The sequence below is a fragment of the Bos taurus genome, chromosome 8 (genome assembly GCF_002263795.3).
Source record: "Bos taurus isolate L1 Dominette 01449 registration number 42190680 breed Hereford chromosome 8, ARS-UCD2.0, whole genome shotgun sequence".
Lineage (NCBI taxonomy): Eukaryota > Metazoa > Chordata > Mammalia > Artiodactyla > Bovidae > Bos > Bos taurus.
Window position 1 is genome coordinate 60,538,888 of NC_037335.1, and position 19,854 is coordinate 60,558,741.

The 19,854-nt window shown below is 41.8% G+C and overlaps 1 protein-coding gene and 1 non-coding gene across 5 annotated transcripts in view; one reads left to right on the forward strand and one right to left on the reverse strand.

Annotated features, from left to right (window-relative positions):
• GNE (glucosamine (UDP-N-acetyl)-2-epimerase/N-acetylmannosamine kinase) overlaps window positions 1-15,244 on the reverse strand; it is a 59,855-nt gene extending 44,611 nt beyond the window's left edge. For all 4 annotated transcript variants that reach the window (XR_009495488.1, XM_059889287.1, XM_005210123.5 and 1 more), the window contains exon 1: window positions 15,088-15,244. Coding sequence is in view for 3 of the 4 variants with exons in the window: in XM_005210123.5 (XP_005210180.1) it covers window positions 15,088-15,138 (51 nt within the window). In the remaining variant the exon portion in view is untranslated. The remainder of the gene's footprint in view (window positions 1-15,087) is intronic.
• Window positions 11,463-11,594, forward strand: LOC112447912 (small nucleolar RNA SNORA70). The gene has a single exon (XR_003036179.1). It is a non-coding gene; the product is annotated as a small nucleolar RNA SNORA70 (small nucleolar RNA).
• Window positions 15,245-19,854: the final 4,610 nt, after the last annotated feature.

The window sequence follows — 19,854 nt, forward strand, 5'->3', positions numbered from 1 at the left end:
TGAGGGGCTAAAATAAAAGAAGCAGGATAGATATCATCATCACAAGAAAAAAATTTATAACTATGTGTCATGATCAGTGTTAACTAGATTTATCATGGTGATCATTTCACAAGATTCTTGTGTTTTACACCTGAACCTAATGTAAAGTTATATGTCAAATATACCTCAATTTAAAAAAAAAAAGGGTATCAGTAGCTTTGTCTTCCTTAGGCTGCAGGGAAGAATCTGTATCTTTGCCTTTTCCAATTTCTAGAGGCTTCCTTCAGACTTCCCTGGTGGGGCTCAGTGGTAAAGAATTCGCCTGCCAATGCACAAGACATGGGTTCAATCCCTGGGTTGGGAAGATCCCCTGGAGAAGGAAAAGGCAACCCTCTCCATTATTCTTGCCTGGGAAATTCCATGGACAGAGGACCCTGGCAGGCTACAATCCATGGGGGTCGAAAAAGAGTTGAACAGAACTTAGCGACTAAACAACAACAGCCTAACAGAAGGCAAAGACCTAACAGAAGCAGAAGAGATTAAGAAGAGGTGGCAAAAATACACAGAAGAGCTGTACGAAAAGGTCTTAATGACCAGGATAACCATGATAGTGTGATCACTCACCGAGAGCCAGATATCCTGGAGTATGAAATCAAGTGGGCCTTGCTGCTGTTGCTGCTAAGTCACTTCAGTCGTGTCTGACTCTGTGCGACCCCATAGACGGCAGCCCACCAGGCTCCGCCTTAGGAGGCATTAATACGAACAAAGCTAGTGGAGGAGATGGAATTCCAGCTGAGCTATTTCAGATCCTAAAAGATGATGTTATTAAAGTGCTGCAGTCAATATGCCAGCAAATTTGGAAAACTCAGCAATGGGCACAGGATTGGAAAAGGTCAGTTTTTATTCCAGTCCCAAATAAGGGCAGTGCCAAAGAATGTTCAAACCACTGCACAACTGCGCTTATTTCACATGCTAGCAAGGTAATGCTTAAATCCTTCAAGCTAGGCTTTGACAGCACATGAACTGAGAACTTCCAGTTGTACAAGCTGGATTTAGAAAAGGCAGAGGAACCAGAGGTCAAATTGCCAACATTTGTTGGATCATTAAAGAAATAAAGGAATTCCAGAAAAACATCTACTTCTGCTTCATTGACTACGCTAAAGCCCTTGACTGTGTGGATCACAACAAACTGTGGAAAATTCTTCAAGAGATGGGAATACCAGACCACCTTATCTGTCTCCTGAGAAACCTGTATGCAGATCAAGAAGCAAGTTAGAACCAGACATGGAAAAACGGACTGGTTCAAAGCTGGGAAAGGAGTACATCAGGGTTGTATATTGTCACCCTGTTTATTTAACATATGCAGAGTACATCATGAGAAATGATGGGCTGGATGAAGCTCAAGCTGGAATTAAGATTGCTGGGAGAAATATCAAGAACCTCAGATATGCAGATAGTAGTAGATAATACGCAGGTAGTACCATCCTAATGGCAGAAAGCGGAAGAGGAACTGAAGGGCCTCTTGATGCTTAAAACTCAGCGTTCAAAAACTAAGATCATTGTTGCATCCAGTCCTATCACTTCATGGCAAAAAGATGGGGGAAAAATGGAAACAGTGACAGACCTGACTTTCCTGGGCTCCAAAATCACTGTGGATGGTGACTGCAGCCTTGAAAGTAAAAGATGCTTGCTCCTTGGAAAGAAAGATATGACAAACCTAGACAGCATATTAAAAAGCAGAGATATCACTTTGCCAAGAAAGGTCTGCATAGTCAAAGCTGTGTTTTTTCCAGTAGTCATGTATGGATATGAGAGTGGGACCATAAAGAAGGCTGAGCACTGAAGAACTGATGCTTTTGAATTGTGCTGGAGAAGACCCTATCCAGAACAGTTTTCTTTTCTTGAATAAAAAATAATATCAAAACAGTGTTAATGTTCAGTTTTTATCTGGCGGCTTATTACATGGATGTGTTTAGTTTGTAAAATTTCATATTGTACACTTAAAATATGTGCACTTTTTGTGTTTATATTGTAAGTACAATATGTTTCTGAAATAATGCTTAAGATGATAGCTGGGGAAAATGTAACTAGAAATATAAATACTTGTAGTAATAGGAAATATAATTTTGACAATTTATACACTTATTAAGCCACTCATAGATTTTGTGGTTTTTTGACCAATATTGAGAATTTTATAGTTTCATATATAGTTGAATAGTTCTGTGTTCATAGAATCATTTAACCCTAAATTATCCCTTTTTAGGATTTTCTTCTATGTTCTCTTGAGATGAAGTTGCAGCAAGAAGCTGTAGGAAGCATTTTCTCTTGGGTTTTTAAGATCACTTTTCTATGGGTAAAGATGACCATTCTGGATTTCTGGGTCTCTGCTATAGGGGAGCATTATCTTTTCTAATACTTAGTATTTTCAGTTTCTGCGGATAAATACCCAGAAGTGGAATTTCTGGATGGTATGGTAGTTTTAATTTTTTGAGAAACCTCCTTACCGTTTTCTATAGTGGCTATGTCAGTTTATATTCTCACCAACAATACACAAAGTTTCTTTTTTCTCCAAGTCCTCACCAACAGCTGTTATTTGTTATCTTTTTGACAGCACATGCTAACCATTTTGACAGATGTGAGGTGATATTTTATTGTGGTTTTGATTTTAATTTCCTTGATGATTGGTGACATTCAGCATCTTTTCACATGCTTGTTGGCCATCTGTATGTCTTCTTTGGAAAAATGTCCATTTAGGATCTCTTGCCATTTAAAAATTGTCTTTTGATGTTGAGTTGTATGAGTTCGTTATGTGTTTGGGGCATTAATTGCTTATTGCATGTATCACTTGAAAATATGTTCTCCCTTTCAGGAGGCGGCCTTTTAATTTTGTTGATAGTTTCCTTCACTGTGTGAAACTTTATAGTTTGATGTAGTGCCACTTGTTTATTTTGGCTTTTGTTGCTCTTGCCTGAGGAGATCAGATCAGATCAGATCAGATCAGTCGCTCAGTCGTGTCCGACTCTTTGCGACCCCATGAATCGCAGCACGCCAGGCCTCCCTGTCCATCACCAACTCCCAGAGTTCACTGAGACTCACGTCCATCGAGTCAGTGATGCCATCCAGCCATCTCATCCTCTGTTGTGAGGAGATACATCCAAAAAAAAATCGCTAAAGCCAGTGTCAAAGAGTGTAGTGCCTATTTTCTTACCAGAGTTTATGGTTTCAGGTCTTACGTTTAAGTCTTTAATCTACCCTGAAGTGGCGCTGGCCTGCTAACAGATGGGCCTGGTCTTGACATGGCTGGCAGTGGTCCGTGTGACCCCAGCGTGGGTCAGCCCATCGGTGTGTGGGGCTTGGGCCCAGGGCTCCCAGGGCTGGCGCCCATCCACTAGTGGATGAGGCCAGGTCCTGCTGCTCCTGGAGTTGGTGTTAGCCTGCTGGTCTGTGCACCAGGTCCTGACACAGCTGGCTGCGGGGTCTTGGTGTTCATGGAGCTGGTGTCTACCAGAGGTGGGTGAGGCCTCTTTCCAAGACTAGTGTCAACCCACAGGTGGAGCTGTGTCCTGGGATCCCTGACTGAGGGGCTGAAGGTTCTGTAGCTGATGTAGACACACTAGGTGGGTGGGGCTGCGTCCTGGGCCATCTGGTAGGTGAGGGTGTGTCCTGGCGCAAGGCTGGAGCCTCAAGGAGTCCTTTCTGCTAGGGGGTGAGGTCAAGACCCTGCCCATCTGGGGCACCTGGCCTCAGGCATCCCTGGACTGCTGCTGACTGGCTGGTGGGCAAGTAGTTTCCAGCACTAATAAGCTACAGGGAAGACTCTAAAGTGGTGCTTGCCAGCGCCAGTGCCCTCCTGGTAGGTTGACCTCCCTGAAATGGCTGCATCTATGTCCCTGGGGTGAGTTTCAGTTGCCTCCTGCCTCTACAAGAGGCTCTCCAAGATCAGCAAGTGGGTTTGCTCCAGGCTCCTTTCCAATGACTGCTTCTGCCATGCATCTTGGAGTGTGTGAGATTTTGTGTGTGCCCTTTAAGAGTGGAGTCTCTATTTCCCATAACTCTCTGGGTCTCCCTAAAGAAAGTGCCACTGGCCTTCAAAGTAAAATGTTCTGGGGGCTGGTCTCCCCATTACAGGATCCCTGGGGTGGGAAGCCCAATGCAGGGCTTGGACCCCCTGATTTTGGGGGAGAACCTCTGCAACTGTAATTATCCTCCCAGTTGTGCATCACTTACCTGGGTGACATGAGTCTTGACTAACCGCATCTCCTCCCCTCCTCCCCTCCTCACTGTGGTTCCTTCTTTGTAACTTTAGCTTTTAGAAGACCTTTTTTGTTAGTCCTCAGGGTGCTCTTCGGAGAAGGCAATGGCACCCCACTCCAGTACTCTTACCTAGAAAATCCCATGGACGGAGGAGCCTGGAAGGCTGCAGTCCATGGGGTCGCTAAGAGTCGGACACGACTGAGCGACTTCCTTTTCACTTTTCACTTTCATGCATTGGAGAGGGAAATGGCAACCCACTCCAGTGTTCTTGCCTGGAGAATCCCAGGGATGGGGGAGCCTGGTGGGCTTCCGTCTATGGGGTCGCACAGAGTCGGACATGAATGAAGTGATTCAGCAGCAGCAGCAGGGTGCTCTTATGGATACTTTGTCTGTTCAGTTCAGTTCAGTCGCTCAGTCGTGTCCAACTCTTTGCGACCCCATGAATCACAGCACACCAGGCCTCCCTGTCCATCACCAACTCCCAGAGTTTACACAGACTCAAGTCCATCGAGTCAGTGATGCCATCCAGCCATCTGATCCTCTGGCGTCCCCTTCTCCTCCTGCCCCAAATCCCTCCCAGCATCAGAGTCTTTTCCAATGAGTCAGCTCTTTACATCAGGTGGCCAAAATACTGGAGTTTCAGCTTCAGCATCATTCCTTCCAAAGAAATCCCAGGGCTGACCTCCTTCAGAATGGACGGGTTGGATCTCCCTGCAGTCCAAGGGACTCTCAAGAGTCTTCTCCAACACCACAGTTCAAAAGCATCAATTCTTCAGCACTCAGCCTTCTTCACAGTCCAACTCTCACATCCATACATGACCACAGGAAAAACCATAGCCTTGACTAGATGGACCTTTGTTGGCAAAGTAATGTCTCTGCTTTTGAATATGCTATCTAGGTTGGTCATAACCTTCCTTCCAAGGAGTAAGCGTCTTAATTTCATGGCTGCAGTCACCATCTGCAGTGATTTTGGAGCCCAAAAAATAAAGTCTGACACTGTTTCCACTGTTTCCCCATCTATTTCCCATGAAGTGATGGGACCGGATGCCATGATCTTCATTTTCTGTATGTTGAGCTTTAAGCCAACTTTTTCACTCTCCTCTTTCACTTTCATCAAGAGGCTTTTTAGTTCCTCTTCACTTTCTGCCATAAGGGTGGTGTCATCTGCATATCTGAGGTTATTGATATTTCTCCCGGCAATCTTGATTCCAGCTTGTGTTTCTTCCAGTCCAGCGTTTCTCATGATGAACTCTGCATATAAGTTAAACAAGCAGGGTGACAATATACAGCCTTGACGTACTCCTTTTCCTATTTGGAAACAGTCTGTTGTTCCATGTCCAGTTCTAACTGTTGCATCCTGACCTGCATACAGATTTCTCAAGAGGCAGGTCAGGTGGTCTGTTATTCCCATCTCTTTCAGAATTTTCCACAGTTTATTGTGATCCACACAGTCAAAGGCTTTGACATAGTCAATAAAGCAGAAATAGATGTTTTTCTGGAACTCTCTTGCTTTTTTGATGATCCAGCAGATGTTGGCAATTTGATCTCTGGTTCCTCTGCCTTTTCTAAAACCAGCTTGAACATCTGGAAGTTTACGGTTCACATATTGCTGAAGCCTGGCTTGGAGAATTTTGAGCATTACTTTGTCTGTAAATAATTGCAATTTTGGTGTGCCTCTGGGAGGAGGTGAACACCAGGTCTTCCTGCTCCATCTTCTTGGCCACTCCTCAAGTCATTATGTTTTGTTTGGTTTGATTTCCTTTGGTTTTAATCTGAGGGCTCTACAAACTGCAAAAAAAGTACTGATGGCTTTGTAATGTAATAAAATCAGAGTTTTAAAAATTTAGCAAACATTTCTTGCAAACAAAGCAAGGCAGTTACCTTGATACTCTTGGCAAATCACTGAAGGTGTATGTTTGTTCCTTTTGAGCCTAAAGTACATTCCAGATGATGGCTAAAGCCAGGTGGTCATTTTAAAGAAGAAATGAAGCAGACAAACCTCTCTGTTTCTTTCTTGATTCTTCAGTTTTACAGGTAGTTGTTTTTCACAAGCTTGGGGCTATTGAACTTTCTCATGTTTTCACCTAACGTTAGATGGATGAGCTACTGGTTCTCCGGGTTCTCAGATGTTTCCAAAGCACACCCATTTTGTTATGGGTGACTCCAGCCCTTCTTAGTGAGAAACTATAGAATTACTCCATAAACAGAATTTAGTATTCAGGGCACAATTAGATCACCAAAGAATCCTTGAGAGATCATCTAATTCAGCCTTCTCATTAACAGAAGAGATCTCTCTACAGCATCCCTGACAGATGTTCATCTGGCACTTTGGGCACATTTATCCTAACAGGGACTTGTATTGCTCTTTAACTTGGTGACTTAATGATACAGTGCTCTACCTCTACCCACCTCTACCTCTACTCTACCTTAATGATAAAGCCTCTCTGCCCACATGTTAGTAGCCTGCTATTCTGAACACTTTATGTTCACTCAGTACCCCTAACCATCTTAAGATGTAGACTCTATCACCTCTATTTCATAGATAGAAAGACTGAAGCACAGAAGGAAAAATTCCTTAAGGTCAAACAGCTATTAAGCAGAAAAGCCCAGCCCTTGATCCCACATACTCGACCTACATTTCCTCTCTGTACTGGAGAACCCACATACATCATGACAGAAAACTGTCTTCAGGGTGATCTTAATTGTCAATTTTTGGGTAAGTTGTTAAGAATTCACATAACTACTATACAGCCCATATCTCTCTGAATTACACATAATGGTCTTAGAAAATTTTTAAAGATATCTTTAAAATCAACATATATGCCTGGACATTCTTCTGATGTGCTTCAAAAAAGAGAATGAGATCAGTTTGGCATAATTAAAAAAATAAACTTATTAAAATACAACAAAGAAAGTTGCACATAACAAGCATGTGTTGAATTTTGGGTTTTCATGAACTGAACACACTTGGATAACTACCACTAAGATAAAGACAAAAAGTACCAGTATCCATGGGCTGCCTAACCAAGAGCTGCCTATCCATGACCCATGACAGAACCTGGAACCAAAGCTGTGCTTAGTAATAGATACAATGGTAATTAAGGAAGCATGTTAAACTGACTCTCTGAAGCATTTAGACTGTGGAATATAAAGAAGATTGGTCAGTCAAGGAATGGGAGCACAGATATATTACGAGAGGTTGAACAGGGGGGCCATAGGGCAAGAATACAGTCTCTGACTTGCCTTGGATCCTAAATAACTCTCTGACTTCAAACTATGTGTATCCTTAAAATAAATCCTCTTTTTCTTAAGGTTCCCTATTCCTTGGAGTCAGAAGATACTAACACCAAACTCCAAGACTTAGTCCAATGGAAAAAAAAACTGTGGTGTCTTCCACGTGGGTTTTTTGGGGGGAGGGGGGAGGGTGGGTGGGATGTGTGTGGAAAAGAGGTGGAAATGGTGACATGAACTTGCCATTCCTGCTCTTGGCCCGTATCATGAAGAAATCGACCTCAGATGGGAAAAGCTGAGCAATTAATCACCATATTATCTGGATGTTTCTGTTTAATAAATATCCTTGCCTTAGCTGTTCCCTCTACCCCACTCTGTATTTCAGCCATGACCTTTTAATTGTCAGAGTCTCCTGAGTATATAAAGAGATAAAGCACACCTTACAAAGAAGTATCACTGCATAAGCCAGATTGCTTACAGCCTAACCAAGTCAGGTGGGTACCTCCTCACAAGAGAGAATTACTTCTGTGACACTGATGAGGCTTCACTATATAGAGGAGAAAGCACTTCTTTTCCTCTTGGGAAAGTCATGTGAGGGTTGTTTATACTGGCTGAAAATAATTCAGTAACAATGTGAACGAACTGTATGGGTCAACTTCAGGTTTGTAAGAGCATGAGACTATAAGATATGCTTACAAACATCCTGATTAAAATATTTGTGACAAGAAGAGGAGCCTTTTTCAGGTTCATATTTGGGGATAATATCATCACTGTTCACATCCCCAGTTACTAATCATGTCAGCCAATTAGCTTTTTAGAGTGCCTGCCATGGTGAGCCATGCCTGTGCTAGTTTTCCCAATTATAGAAGAAAAGTACAAATAAATACAATGACCATGTGTGTGTTTTTGTGAAATATTGCCCTTCATTGGACAATTTCATAATGTATTTTTGTGGGCTATGAAAGTATCATATTTTGCACTAATAAATACTTTTGTTTCTTATCTGTCTTGCTAGGGCAATGAGCTAAGCCAGAGAGAGCTCAGTCATCCCTGACCAGCAGGATCCAGAAAGCTGAACTGGCACAGTTATTCCAGCTGAACTGGAAAAGTGTTAGAAACTAGTTGGTTTTTAACTTTGATCCTGTTATAAAAAGTTGGATTAACAAAATTACATTCCTAAATAACTGCTCATCAAAGAGTAATGTGGGAAGTATGTTCTTTTGGACTTTAAAGGATCTCCTAAGGAATAAACCTTCAGAAAAATCTCATGATTTCTTCACAACAGCTGAGGAACCAGCCCAGGTATATGTCCAGAACCTCTGGAGCTGAGGAACAGCCCACAGTTAGTACTTGGCATCCAGCTAAGGATGAAGGTGCAGGCCCACATGGACGTTCCTTTGGATGCCACTGTGGGCTTCTTCATACCTGTGTGAATACTTAGAGGTGTGCATGCTCAGTCATGTCCAACTGTTTGTGACCCTCATAGACTGTAGCCCGCCATGCTCCTCTGTCCATGGAATTCTCCAGGCAGGAATACTGGAGTGGGTTGCCATTTCCTCCTCCAGGGGATCTTCCTGACCCAGGGATCGAACCAATGTCTCCTGCATCTCCTACATTGGCAGGCAGATTCTTTACCACTGTGTCACCAGGGAAGCCCAGACTGTGAATACTTAAGACACACTCAAATATACATGGTGAACGACAATAAATTCTAAGCGTGAAAAGAAGACCTCAATCTCTCCTCATGTTTTCCATGCTCCTACTCTGGATCTAAGTCAAACTTTCAAATGATTTCTGTTTTTTTTCTCCTACCCTCCTTTCTGTCCTGAAATGTGGGCACTCCCTTGCAATGACACCTTTTCTCACTGGTCTTTACACACTTGGTCTTTCAGAATGTCATTCACTCTCAGCTTTCCATCCCAACTATGACTTGTATGTAGGTAATTCCTTGGATAATACTCTGGCCTGATCTTTCTTCCTAGTTCTAAGCCAATATCTTCAACTGTCTGCTAGATATTTCCTCACCTCCAACTCTACATAAAATTTAGTTTGGTTTTTTACTTCTTGACTTTGCCACTTCTTTTAATGGTAACAATTTGTCACTTTCATTCAGACTCAAAACAATGGAATCTTATTTTAACCTCCTCTGACTTTTAATATCCAAATTCTTCAAGATTTTTTCTTTTTTGCATCTACTCTTCTCATTCCTTTCATTATCACCTTAGTTCAGATCGTTATCTTATGTTCTTAATTCTGAGATGCCAGCATTTTTATAATTTTATATACCTAAAATTGTATAATCAGTGTAGACATTTAATGTAGAGCTTTTTATTACAAAAACCCATTATTCAATAGTGTCTTAGAATAAAAAACTATGACATCTCAGACCTAGATTACTGTGCTACTGCTCTTTCAGCCTGAATTCCCTTTCTATTCTAATCTGTCCTGCACACTACTGCCTGATTAATCTGCTTAAAAGACTGCATTCACTATGTCCGGTGGTTAAGACTCTGTGCTTCCACTGCAGGCACAGATTCATCCATTGCCAGGGAACTAGGTGTGACCAAAAAAAAAACCAACAACTTCAGTGGTACCCATTCTCTGCTAGGTAAAGTATGTAGGTATGCCGAGGGGTCGAGTACACATTGAAGGGACCCCACAATCACACCCTGACCTCTTCCTGTCCTTATCAATATAATTCCCCTACCCAGATTCTTCTGCCCTGAACACATCCTCTTCTGCCTCTGTTTGTGTCATTTCCCATAATTAGAAGGTTATTCCTCCTGCTACGTATGCCCTACTCAGACTGCAAGTTCTATCTCTGTTGTAAATGTAACCTGAACACTCTATCCCCAAATACTCTTGTCTTCCTCCAAATTCTGTAGGACTTGTCTTGATCCCACAGCCATCCAGGATGATCCACTTTCCTGCCACCATGTTTCACATATATTATTATTATACTAATACTAATATTATGCTAATATTATATTAGCATTATACTAATTATAATTAGTTATACTAATTAATTAGTACATCGATCAGTTAATTATACTAATATTATACTAATATATTATTAGTTATCTAGTATCTTTGAATGTCTGTATATATGTATGTTGTTGCTGTTCAGTTGCTAAGTCATGTCCAACTCTTTGCAACCCCAAGCATGCCAGGCTTACTTGTCCTTCACTATCTCCTGGAGTTTGCTCAAACTCATGTCCATTGAGTCAGTGGTATATTTATGAGTGTAAAGCAATTAATTTGACATTTTATAATGAACCTAGGAAAAATCAGTCACATTAGTTGCCTCATTCTATGTCTTATTTCTCTCATCAAATTACAAATTCTTTGACATTATTTCTATTAGATATACTTGTTTCCCTTGAATTGTGATTTATTTAAGAAATACAGTCTAATAAGCACTGAGTTCAATGCAGGATCACATCTCTTAACGAAGGTCATGGCCACCTCTATTCTTTTCTCTATGGCTGGTCCTAATCACTTATATTCAACTTCTCCCATTCTGCCCTCTTCCAGCACCCAAGCTAATGATCTTAGTAGAACAATACTATTGCTCAGGCTTTAGTGTAAATCAAATGTAAAGGAACATGGTGAGTTAAAGAACAAGGAGAAACTTAGCAGTGTTAGAAGGTGGATGTGAGGAGGCAGAAAGTCTTGAGATGCAGCTAAGATGTGGGGCAAGGCTGAGTCAGCAGGTTAGGCTGGGTCAGCCAAGATGTAGGGCAGGGCTTGTTAGCATGATGTCATGCCAAGCAGATCAGACCTTCTTTCTCATCAGTGGAACTGGGAGGTTTTTTTAATTAGCCAGCTATGTCACGGAGGGACCTGATCAGATTTACTTCATTAGAATTGTGGGAGATGGATAGGGAAGAGGAGGAAGAACTAGGAGAGGGTAGGCCAGTTAAGAACACTATTTTAGTACGGTAGTGGTGGTGGTGGGACTGAAAAGCAAGAGAATGGAGTCAAAAGAATGTAGAGATTTTCAGCCCATTGAGCCAACTGTTCTCTTTTCCCCATGGGGGCCTAGTGTGCAAGGGCTGCAAACAGCAGCCTCCTTAGTGTTGGAAGCCTGTAGCCTGTGCAGGTTGCCCTAAGGTATTTTGGAGACAGCCCTTTCCAGTAGACATTTATGATTGACATGCTGTCCCCAATCTAGGTTCCAGACACGTGTGTGTAGTGCCTTTGGAAAGCCCCAGGGCAGAGTGGCCAGGGTCCACATTGGCCAAATCATAATGTCCAAGTTGCAGAACAAGGTGTACATGATCAAGGCCCTGTGCTGTGCTTAGTCACATAGTCATGTCCAACTGGGAGAAGGCAATGGCAACCCACTCCAGTACTCTTGCCTGGAAAATCTCATGGACAGAGGGGCCTGGTAGGCTATAGTCCATGGGGTTGCGAAGAGCCATACACAACTGAGCACTTTAACTTTTCATTTTCATGCATTGGAGAAGGAAATGGCAACCCACTCCAGTATTCTTGCCTGGAGAATCCCAGGGACAGAGGAGCCTGGTGGGCTGCCGTCTATGGTATCACACAGAGTCAGACATGACTGACGTGACTTAGCAGCAGCATGTTCAACTCTTTGCAACCCCATGGACTGTAGCCCTCCAGGCTCCTCTGTCCATGGGGATTCTCCAGGCAAGAATACCGGAGGGGGTTGCTATGCCCTCCTCCAGGGGATCTTCCCAATCCAGGGATCAAACCCAGGTCTTCCACATTGCAGGTAGATTCTTTACTGTCTGATCCACCAGGGAAGCCCAACTGAGGCCCTACACAGGGCCAAATTCAAGTTCCTGGGCTGCCAGGAGACTTGCATCTCCAAGAAGTAGGGATTTACTTAGTTTAATGTGGATGAATTTGAAAACATGGTGGCAGAAAAGCGGCTCGTCTTGGATGACTGTGGGGTCAAATACATTCCTAATCGTGACCCTCTGGACAAATAGCGGGCCTGCACTCATGAGAACTTTGACACTATTCCCTCCTTACTCACGCCCACCAATAAATCATACTTTCCTGTCCAAAAAAAAGAATGTGAGGAAAAAATGAATGTAACTTGATGGCAGAGATGAGATGGAAAAGATGCCAATGGAAAAGAATGAATGACACAGGTTTCCACTTTTAGCAATGGGGTAGCTGGCAGTGCTTGTCCCTGAAGTAGAGAAGCAGGTTGGGGATGGACTGGAGTAAGTGAGAAGACAATGAGATCTGATCTGGATATGTTGAATTTGTGATTGAGGACCTGAAGCAAGAGATGGGTTGGAGAGACAGACCTGTGATAGGCATAACTCACCCAATAAAATGTGTATCTGTCTTGAAATACACGGTTCACTCTTAGCCTAATGCAGCCAACTACATTTCTTGCCCTACCTGTTTCACCAGATTTTTATTATGTTCCTGGCTCCCAGTTTGTTATACTTTTACTCTTGGCCAGTTCAGAACTCTTTCTGTAATATTTTATATAGAGTAGTTACATAAGTCTTAAATAGACTCTTCGACATTGTTTAATTGCATGAGGAGTAAAGTTCCGTGGAAACCCAGTTTATTGCACCTTATGTTACAATAAACGGTGGTGTTTCCTGGCCAGGTTCCCTCTTTTCCAGCTCACTTCATCCAACTGCCCATTGCACAGAATCTTCTCTGCCCTCCACCTTCTATTCTCTTAACCCCTTCTTTACACTTATGGTCACAGCTCTATCTTTTTTTGTTGTGGTTGTTAATCAGTTTATTTGACTGTGCTGAGCATTAGTTGCGGCACACGGGCTCTTCAGCCCTCGTTGCAGCATGCGGGATCTGTATTTGTGGGATGCGGGATCTACTTCCCTGACCAGAGATGGAACCCATGCCCCCTGCATTGGGAACTCAGAGTTTTAGCCATTGAAACACAAGGGAAGTCCCCACTGCTTTATTCTCAAAGCTTTCTTCTTCCTGAGCTTCATGATATCTCCTGATTTGCCACCCACCTCCAATTTCTCTGTCTGCTATATGTCACCAAACCCCTACTTAAAGGTTCCTAGGCTTCCCTATTTAGCCTTCCTTTCATCTCATTTTAGTGCACAGTGTGATCTCATCTACTTGCGGGGCTTAAAAAACAACCATTAACATTATTTCTAAATCTGAACTTGTGGCCCAGCCTTCTCAGTCCAAATCCAAATATCCAACTCCTTTTAGGATACCTTTTTCCGCATGTGTTCCATGGGCATTTCAATTCAGTTTGCCGCAGTGAAGTTTTCCTCTTCCCCCACACCTGGCCTTTCTCCATTCTAATTTTCAGTGGTGGTAGTCACCCTCCCAGTTACCTGGGAGCTGCTCCTGACTTCTCTTTTCTTTCTCAAACTCAGTCTGCCATGAAATCCTACCCATTTTACAGTTTACATGAGCATTTTCCTAGATGAGAATACAGTGTGGTTGAAGATAATAAGGAGGGATTGAGACTAGCCCTGACAGGAGAAGTTCTGTTGAGAAGTATTGGAAAACATGGTTGGACTATCAAGTGGGAGAGTGACTTGAAAGCGGCCATACTCCATGTGAAATTTCACAGCTGATGTGGTGGTAGAACAACCAAACATTAGGCAGATAGATGAAATGGTCATTTCAAAGTGAATTTTAAAAAAGCAGTCACTTGAAAAATAGGAGTAACTTTGTAACCAGAGACAACCATTTCTCACATTTCATTGATGACATGAGGAAAAAAAAAAACCTACAAAGTTCCAACTAGAAGATCAGAAAATCTGACCCTGAATTTAAATGGAAGTGCTATTAAAAAATAATAAATTCTCATTGAAGAAGATAAATTGAAATTAGGCATTAGTGATATAACTAGTAGACTGTGTTGAAAATAATTGTAAGAATGACATAATTTGATTGAAAGGTGCTTATAAATCAATTCCTTAGCTATAAATGATCTTTAAATTGAATATATATAGACATATTTTTTAATAAATCACCAAACTGAATTGTGATGATGATTTTCTGAAACATCTGCATTTCCATATTTCTCAGTAAAAATTTGAGGCTAAATAAGCTATGTTATAATATAGCATATGATATGATATATATTATATATAGATAAACATAAGTAATTTCCATTTAATTTGGCTCAGATACTAATTAAATTAAAAAATGTACTTCCCTCACCAGTATAGTCAGTCAATAGGTAAATAGCTGGGAGAAAAAGTACTACAAGTCAGGCAGCTCTATATACCATGTTTCAAAAGCAAAGGAAAAAATAAAAGTAATTGCAGTAAACACTGCACTTATGGGAAAAAACTACATTTATGAAGCAGATGTTTCAAAAAGTAAAAGCTTACCCTCTTTATGTGAGGAAAGCATCAGGAATCTTATGGAAATATTTCATTTTCGGTTTTTTGTTTAGAATTGTTAAGAGGCTGTGAGTTTCAACACAGGAACTTAGAGACATCTAGCAACCAAAGAATTACTGCTACCAGGAGTCAGCAGTTAAAAAAAAAAAAAAATGACATTAGAAAAACTTCTAGGTGTGATAGATTTAAAACCAAAGCTTTTCCTCTTCCTCCTGACCATTTTCTCCTTTTTTTCCCTGATTGCATTTTCAATGATAAAATTCTATCAAATCGCTAAGTTACTTACATGGGGGCCTGGAAAGCCCAAGGCATGGTGAGGATACACGTTAATTTCCATCCCGGAGCTCTGTATCTGGTGTCTGAATCAGTGAGCAGAGTAGCCGTTTGTTCTCTTGGTTTAACTACCACAGAGCAGTCATAAATAGCCGTCTGAATTTCAAACTAAATCTTGAGCTCCGCCTCTCTGAAAAGGAAGAAAAAAAAAAAAAAAAAAATGTGACTCTCAACTCTTCCTGTCTGCCTGGACAGTAGCTTAGAAGTAGGACAGTCAGTGTCTGAGTGTTAGTTTCCTGTTTTGGATGCACTATTCTATCTGATGATTTTATTTTCCACTAGAAAAATTTTCTTCCTCTGAGTTTCTTAAAGGTGGAAACAAAAATCTACGATCAAAATCTCAATAGTGTTCTTCATATTGGTTCACACACAGGCAAAACATTTACTGATGTATTGTTTAGAGCAAAGAAGGAAAATAAAGAGATTAAACAAGAGAATTTAAGGTTCCTTCACAGTCACAGGCCTCAAGATACTTAAAACCCTTAGTCTCCTGAGACTGAAGGAAAATCAGTACCACTGCACTTTATCTAAGCTGCATCAGGACTGAAAACTGTTGATACATTTTATAAGGGAGGAATCTTATATTTTGGGGGCTCAGGGACCCCCCCATAGCCAGATTGGTGGCAAGGGATATAAGCTGATGATTTATTTTGATTTCACTGGTGTATGTTCATTTGAACACATCACCGTCCTAGCCTTATCTACCACATAACTGTACATTCTACTTAAGGAAAGCTAAGATTAGAAGTAATCTATTTGGGGGAATTTCCTGGTGGTCTGGAGCTTTCACTGTGGGGGCTTGGGGTTCTATCCCTGGTTGAGAAGGTAAGATCCTGCAAGCTGCACAGCCAAAAAAAAATAATCAGTTTTTAAGAAGAGAACACTCTATACTGCTGTTTTTAAAAATGAATGAATGGAGTGGGGGAGCATATGGCTGAGCACAGGCTAGCACATTTACTGAACTATCACAGGCGGGCACAAACTGAGAAGTGAAGTTGACTTAAAGAATAGTACATAAAATCTAACTATGTATGAAAAGAATGATACCAAACGACCAAATGTTGATCTCTGGACTGTGAGGGTGATCCAGCTTTAGAGGTCTTTTGATATGATCTGTTACATTAACAAAAGAGAAAAATTACAAAAATTAGATTTTGAAAAAGTGTTTGCTCCACCTGTTTCCAATTTAAAAAAATGGAAACCAAGAGAAAAGCTCTTTTTGTCATGTAGGATATCTGGAAACTTCCTTAACTCATTAAAGTACAACAACCAAAATCCAGAGCAAGCATCACATGTGACGGTGAAACACAAAACCTCTTATGCTCCTGCCACTTCCCAGTGAAGGTCCCACTTCCCAAGACATCATATTTGGGGGGAGTTCAACATGTCAGTTTGGGGGGCACAAATGTTTAGTTCATAACAATGCCTCTCACGATGGGGCCCCTTTACTCAGACCATCAAGATGACTGCAGGAGTGAAATAAACATTATGACAGGGTTAGGCTGAGGGAGGCTGGAGCTGAAATTCCCAGGTATTCTCTGTCTACCTCTGGGTGGCAATCATTCTCAAGGGAGGCAGTTCCATACCCCAAAGGGATGTATTACAAAATGTGTATGGGGGGGATAATCTTTATTTGTCACAATGAGCAACAGATGCTTTTAGTTTTACTGGATAAGAACTTTTTTGCAATGTCAGAAATTGTCCTGCACGATAAAAATTTCTTCTGCCCCAAATGATGGGATTCCTTGATGGCTCAGCAGGTAAAGAATCTGCCTTCAATGCAGGAGATGCAAGAGTTGCAGGTTCGACTCCTGGGTCAGGAAGAACCCCTGGAGGAGAAAATGGCAACCCACTCCAGTATTCTTGCCTGGAAAATCCCATGGACAGAAGAGCCTGGCGGACTAGGGTTGCAAAGAGTCAGACGCGACTGAGCACAATAGCAAATGATGGGAATATTCCTACTAAGAAATTCCAGTGAAATATTTACATGTAGAAAGCTTATGGAATTTATAATTACATAAAAAATAATAGAATTGTCTCCTGCAATTTGGTTGGGAAGTTCAGGAGTGTTAGGCATCATGGATTCCCCTCCAGGCACAGAAATTCCTAGTTAATCATTACATATCAGTATTTATGGACTCTGAAGCAAACCATGGTCTGGTCTTGAAGCAGTGCTGCAACCGGAGAAACCAGCTGGACCACCAAAGAGTAATTCTAAAATAACTCAAAAATTTTCTTACATTTCCCAAATACGATGAAGGGTATTCATAACCCTCAGCAGCATTTTCTGATTAATGTCCACTCTTCATTCCCATTCATCTCTTCACATCCAGTTTGCTTTTTCTCACATAAAAACTCTGTTTTAAAAAGTCCTCTCCCTTCTTTTCTAGTCTCTATCAGTAAAGCCCAGCACTGAGAGCTGACCTGGGAAATAGTTTCATGGCTGGTTTTCAGGCTGTGGCTCTGGGGGCCCCATGGCTCAGCTGTGAGCAGTGTCCCTGGGCAGGCAATTCATGCAACAGCTGCCCTTCGGTTGCTCATATTTGTTAAGCACGCATCAGGCCAAAGATGGGCCTGGCTGGTTGAAGAGTAAATATACAACAAGTTACTTTTAGGGTGCCAACTCCCTTGGTCCCTGTACAGACACCAAAAATGACAACACAGAGACAAAAAGGGCCCAGAGACTGCAATGTGGGATGTGGGACATCTTACTGCTGAAGCCTGCTCTAGGCTGCAGCAAGGAGTTTCACACTCTGAAGACCTATTTTGAGGGGACTGGGGCAGAAGCCCCTTCCTCCTCAGAACCTGGAAGGCCTGAGAAATCATACCATGATAATCTCCCAGGGAAGGTAGGGAAGTAGATGGGAGATGTCCTCAATGTTTCCCATTCTCTCGCAGTAAGTTGTCTTTTAAACAGAAACACACACCAAACAAGGTTATATATCAATCAGTTGACAAAAATGTTGTGACCAGAGGCTTGCAGGAACCTAATCTTTTGCTTCTCTTAGATGCAATAAACAGTTTGTTATTCACTACCTTGGCCTTCACAGCAACCGTATAGACCCTAAGTACTGCAAAAAAAAAATGAGAATAATCTGTATTATGATGAACACAGAAATACATTTGGGCTTCACACACAGCTGTTTTCAGGGACTCCTCCTCCCTTACCAAGGGTCCTGAGACCACTTTGAGAACTGCTGCCCCAGTACCCAGCAGTTCAACAGGCTGACACTGGGAGTAGACTCCATTAGGAGCACCACAGCTATTTTGTTCATCTTTGTATTTCCAGAATCTGCACAGTGCCAAGCACATGAAAGTGAAAGTGAAAATGAAGTCGCTCAGTCATGTCCGACTCTTTGCGACCCCATGGACTATATAGTCCATGGAATTCTCCAGGCCAGAATACTGGAGTGGGTAGCCTTTCCCTTCAGGGGATCTTCCCAGCCCAAGGATCAAACCCAGGTCTCTTGCATTGCAGGTGGATTCTTTATCAGCTGAGCCACAAGGGGAGCCCCAAGTACATAGTAGCACTCAATAAATATAGTAGCATTCAATGAATTGTGAATTAAATTAAAATGGGCTAGGATAAAGTATTCATGAGATGGCGAAAGAAAGCTGAGACAGACAGAATGGCCTTTTTGGAGCTGAAGTTCAGTTCAGTCTTTTTATTTGTTTTTGTGTTTTTGGCTGCACTGGGTGGCTTAGCTCTCTTAGATCAGGGATCTTAATTTAATTCCCTGATCAGGGGTTGAACCCAGGCACTTTGCAGTGAAAGCACCGTGTCCTAACTACTGGCCGCTAGGGAATTTCCCAGTTCAGTCTTAATCTTCATGATTTATGTCTAGGGTAGATTATTTGAACTATTAAAAGTGATTCAACATGTTTTAGACTACTGAAAGTGAAAACAAGTATACCAAAGATATGAAAGAGGATTTTTTAAAAGAAATTCAGATGTAGAGAAAGCATACTCGTACTCAAAGAATATGATACATTGACAAATAAATACAAATCTATACTGATGAAATATCTTGATTATTAAAGTGGCTTTTGCAATGTGATTTGTTTTTTAAGATGTAAGATTTAAAATCAGGCCTCTCCTCCTGTTTTTCTGGTGACCCTGTTAACACTTATGTAAATTTTAACTACTCTAGGTTGGGAAACATTACATCATTGTTTCTTATCTTTTCTTATACAAACATAGCTAAGCATTGTGTTGATGAAATAACACACAGCTTTGATGAAATAACAATTTGTAACTCTTTGTGTTAAATTTAGCCCCTGCCTTACTTCCGTTTGGCCTATGGCTTCTTCCATAGGAAAGATCAACAAATAACACTTCAAAGAGGGCCCACGATTAGATGCTGGTCCTAATATTCTGCACAGTGGGACCCTTGCCCCCAAAAAGTCAGAGGAGGAGCAGGTACAAAGCAGATTGCTAGAAAGGGTGGCCAGAGGCCATGTGTTCCAGGAGAGGAGGAGATGGGAAATTACTGAGCAGAGGGTAAATTACAGACGGCAGAGACTTTTAGGTGCCTCTAGAAATTTGAAGGAGGTCTGATTCCTAGATTACACACGACAAATGCTGCTGACCTGAGTGACGGTACCAGCAGGTGGGGCCAAGGCTGAGTAGAAGGATAAAGTACTCCAGTGAGACAATCAGAACCATGTCCTTGGGGACAGGCAGTCTGGGAGGAAGCAGGCACAGGGGATTGGGGTGCTG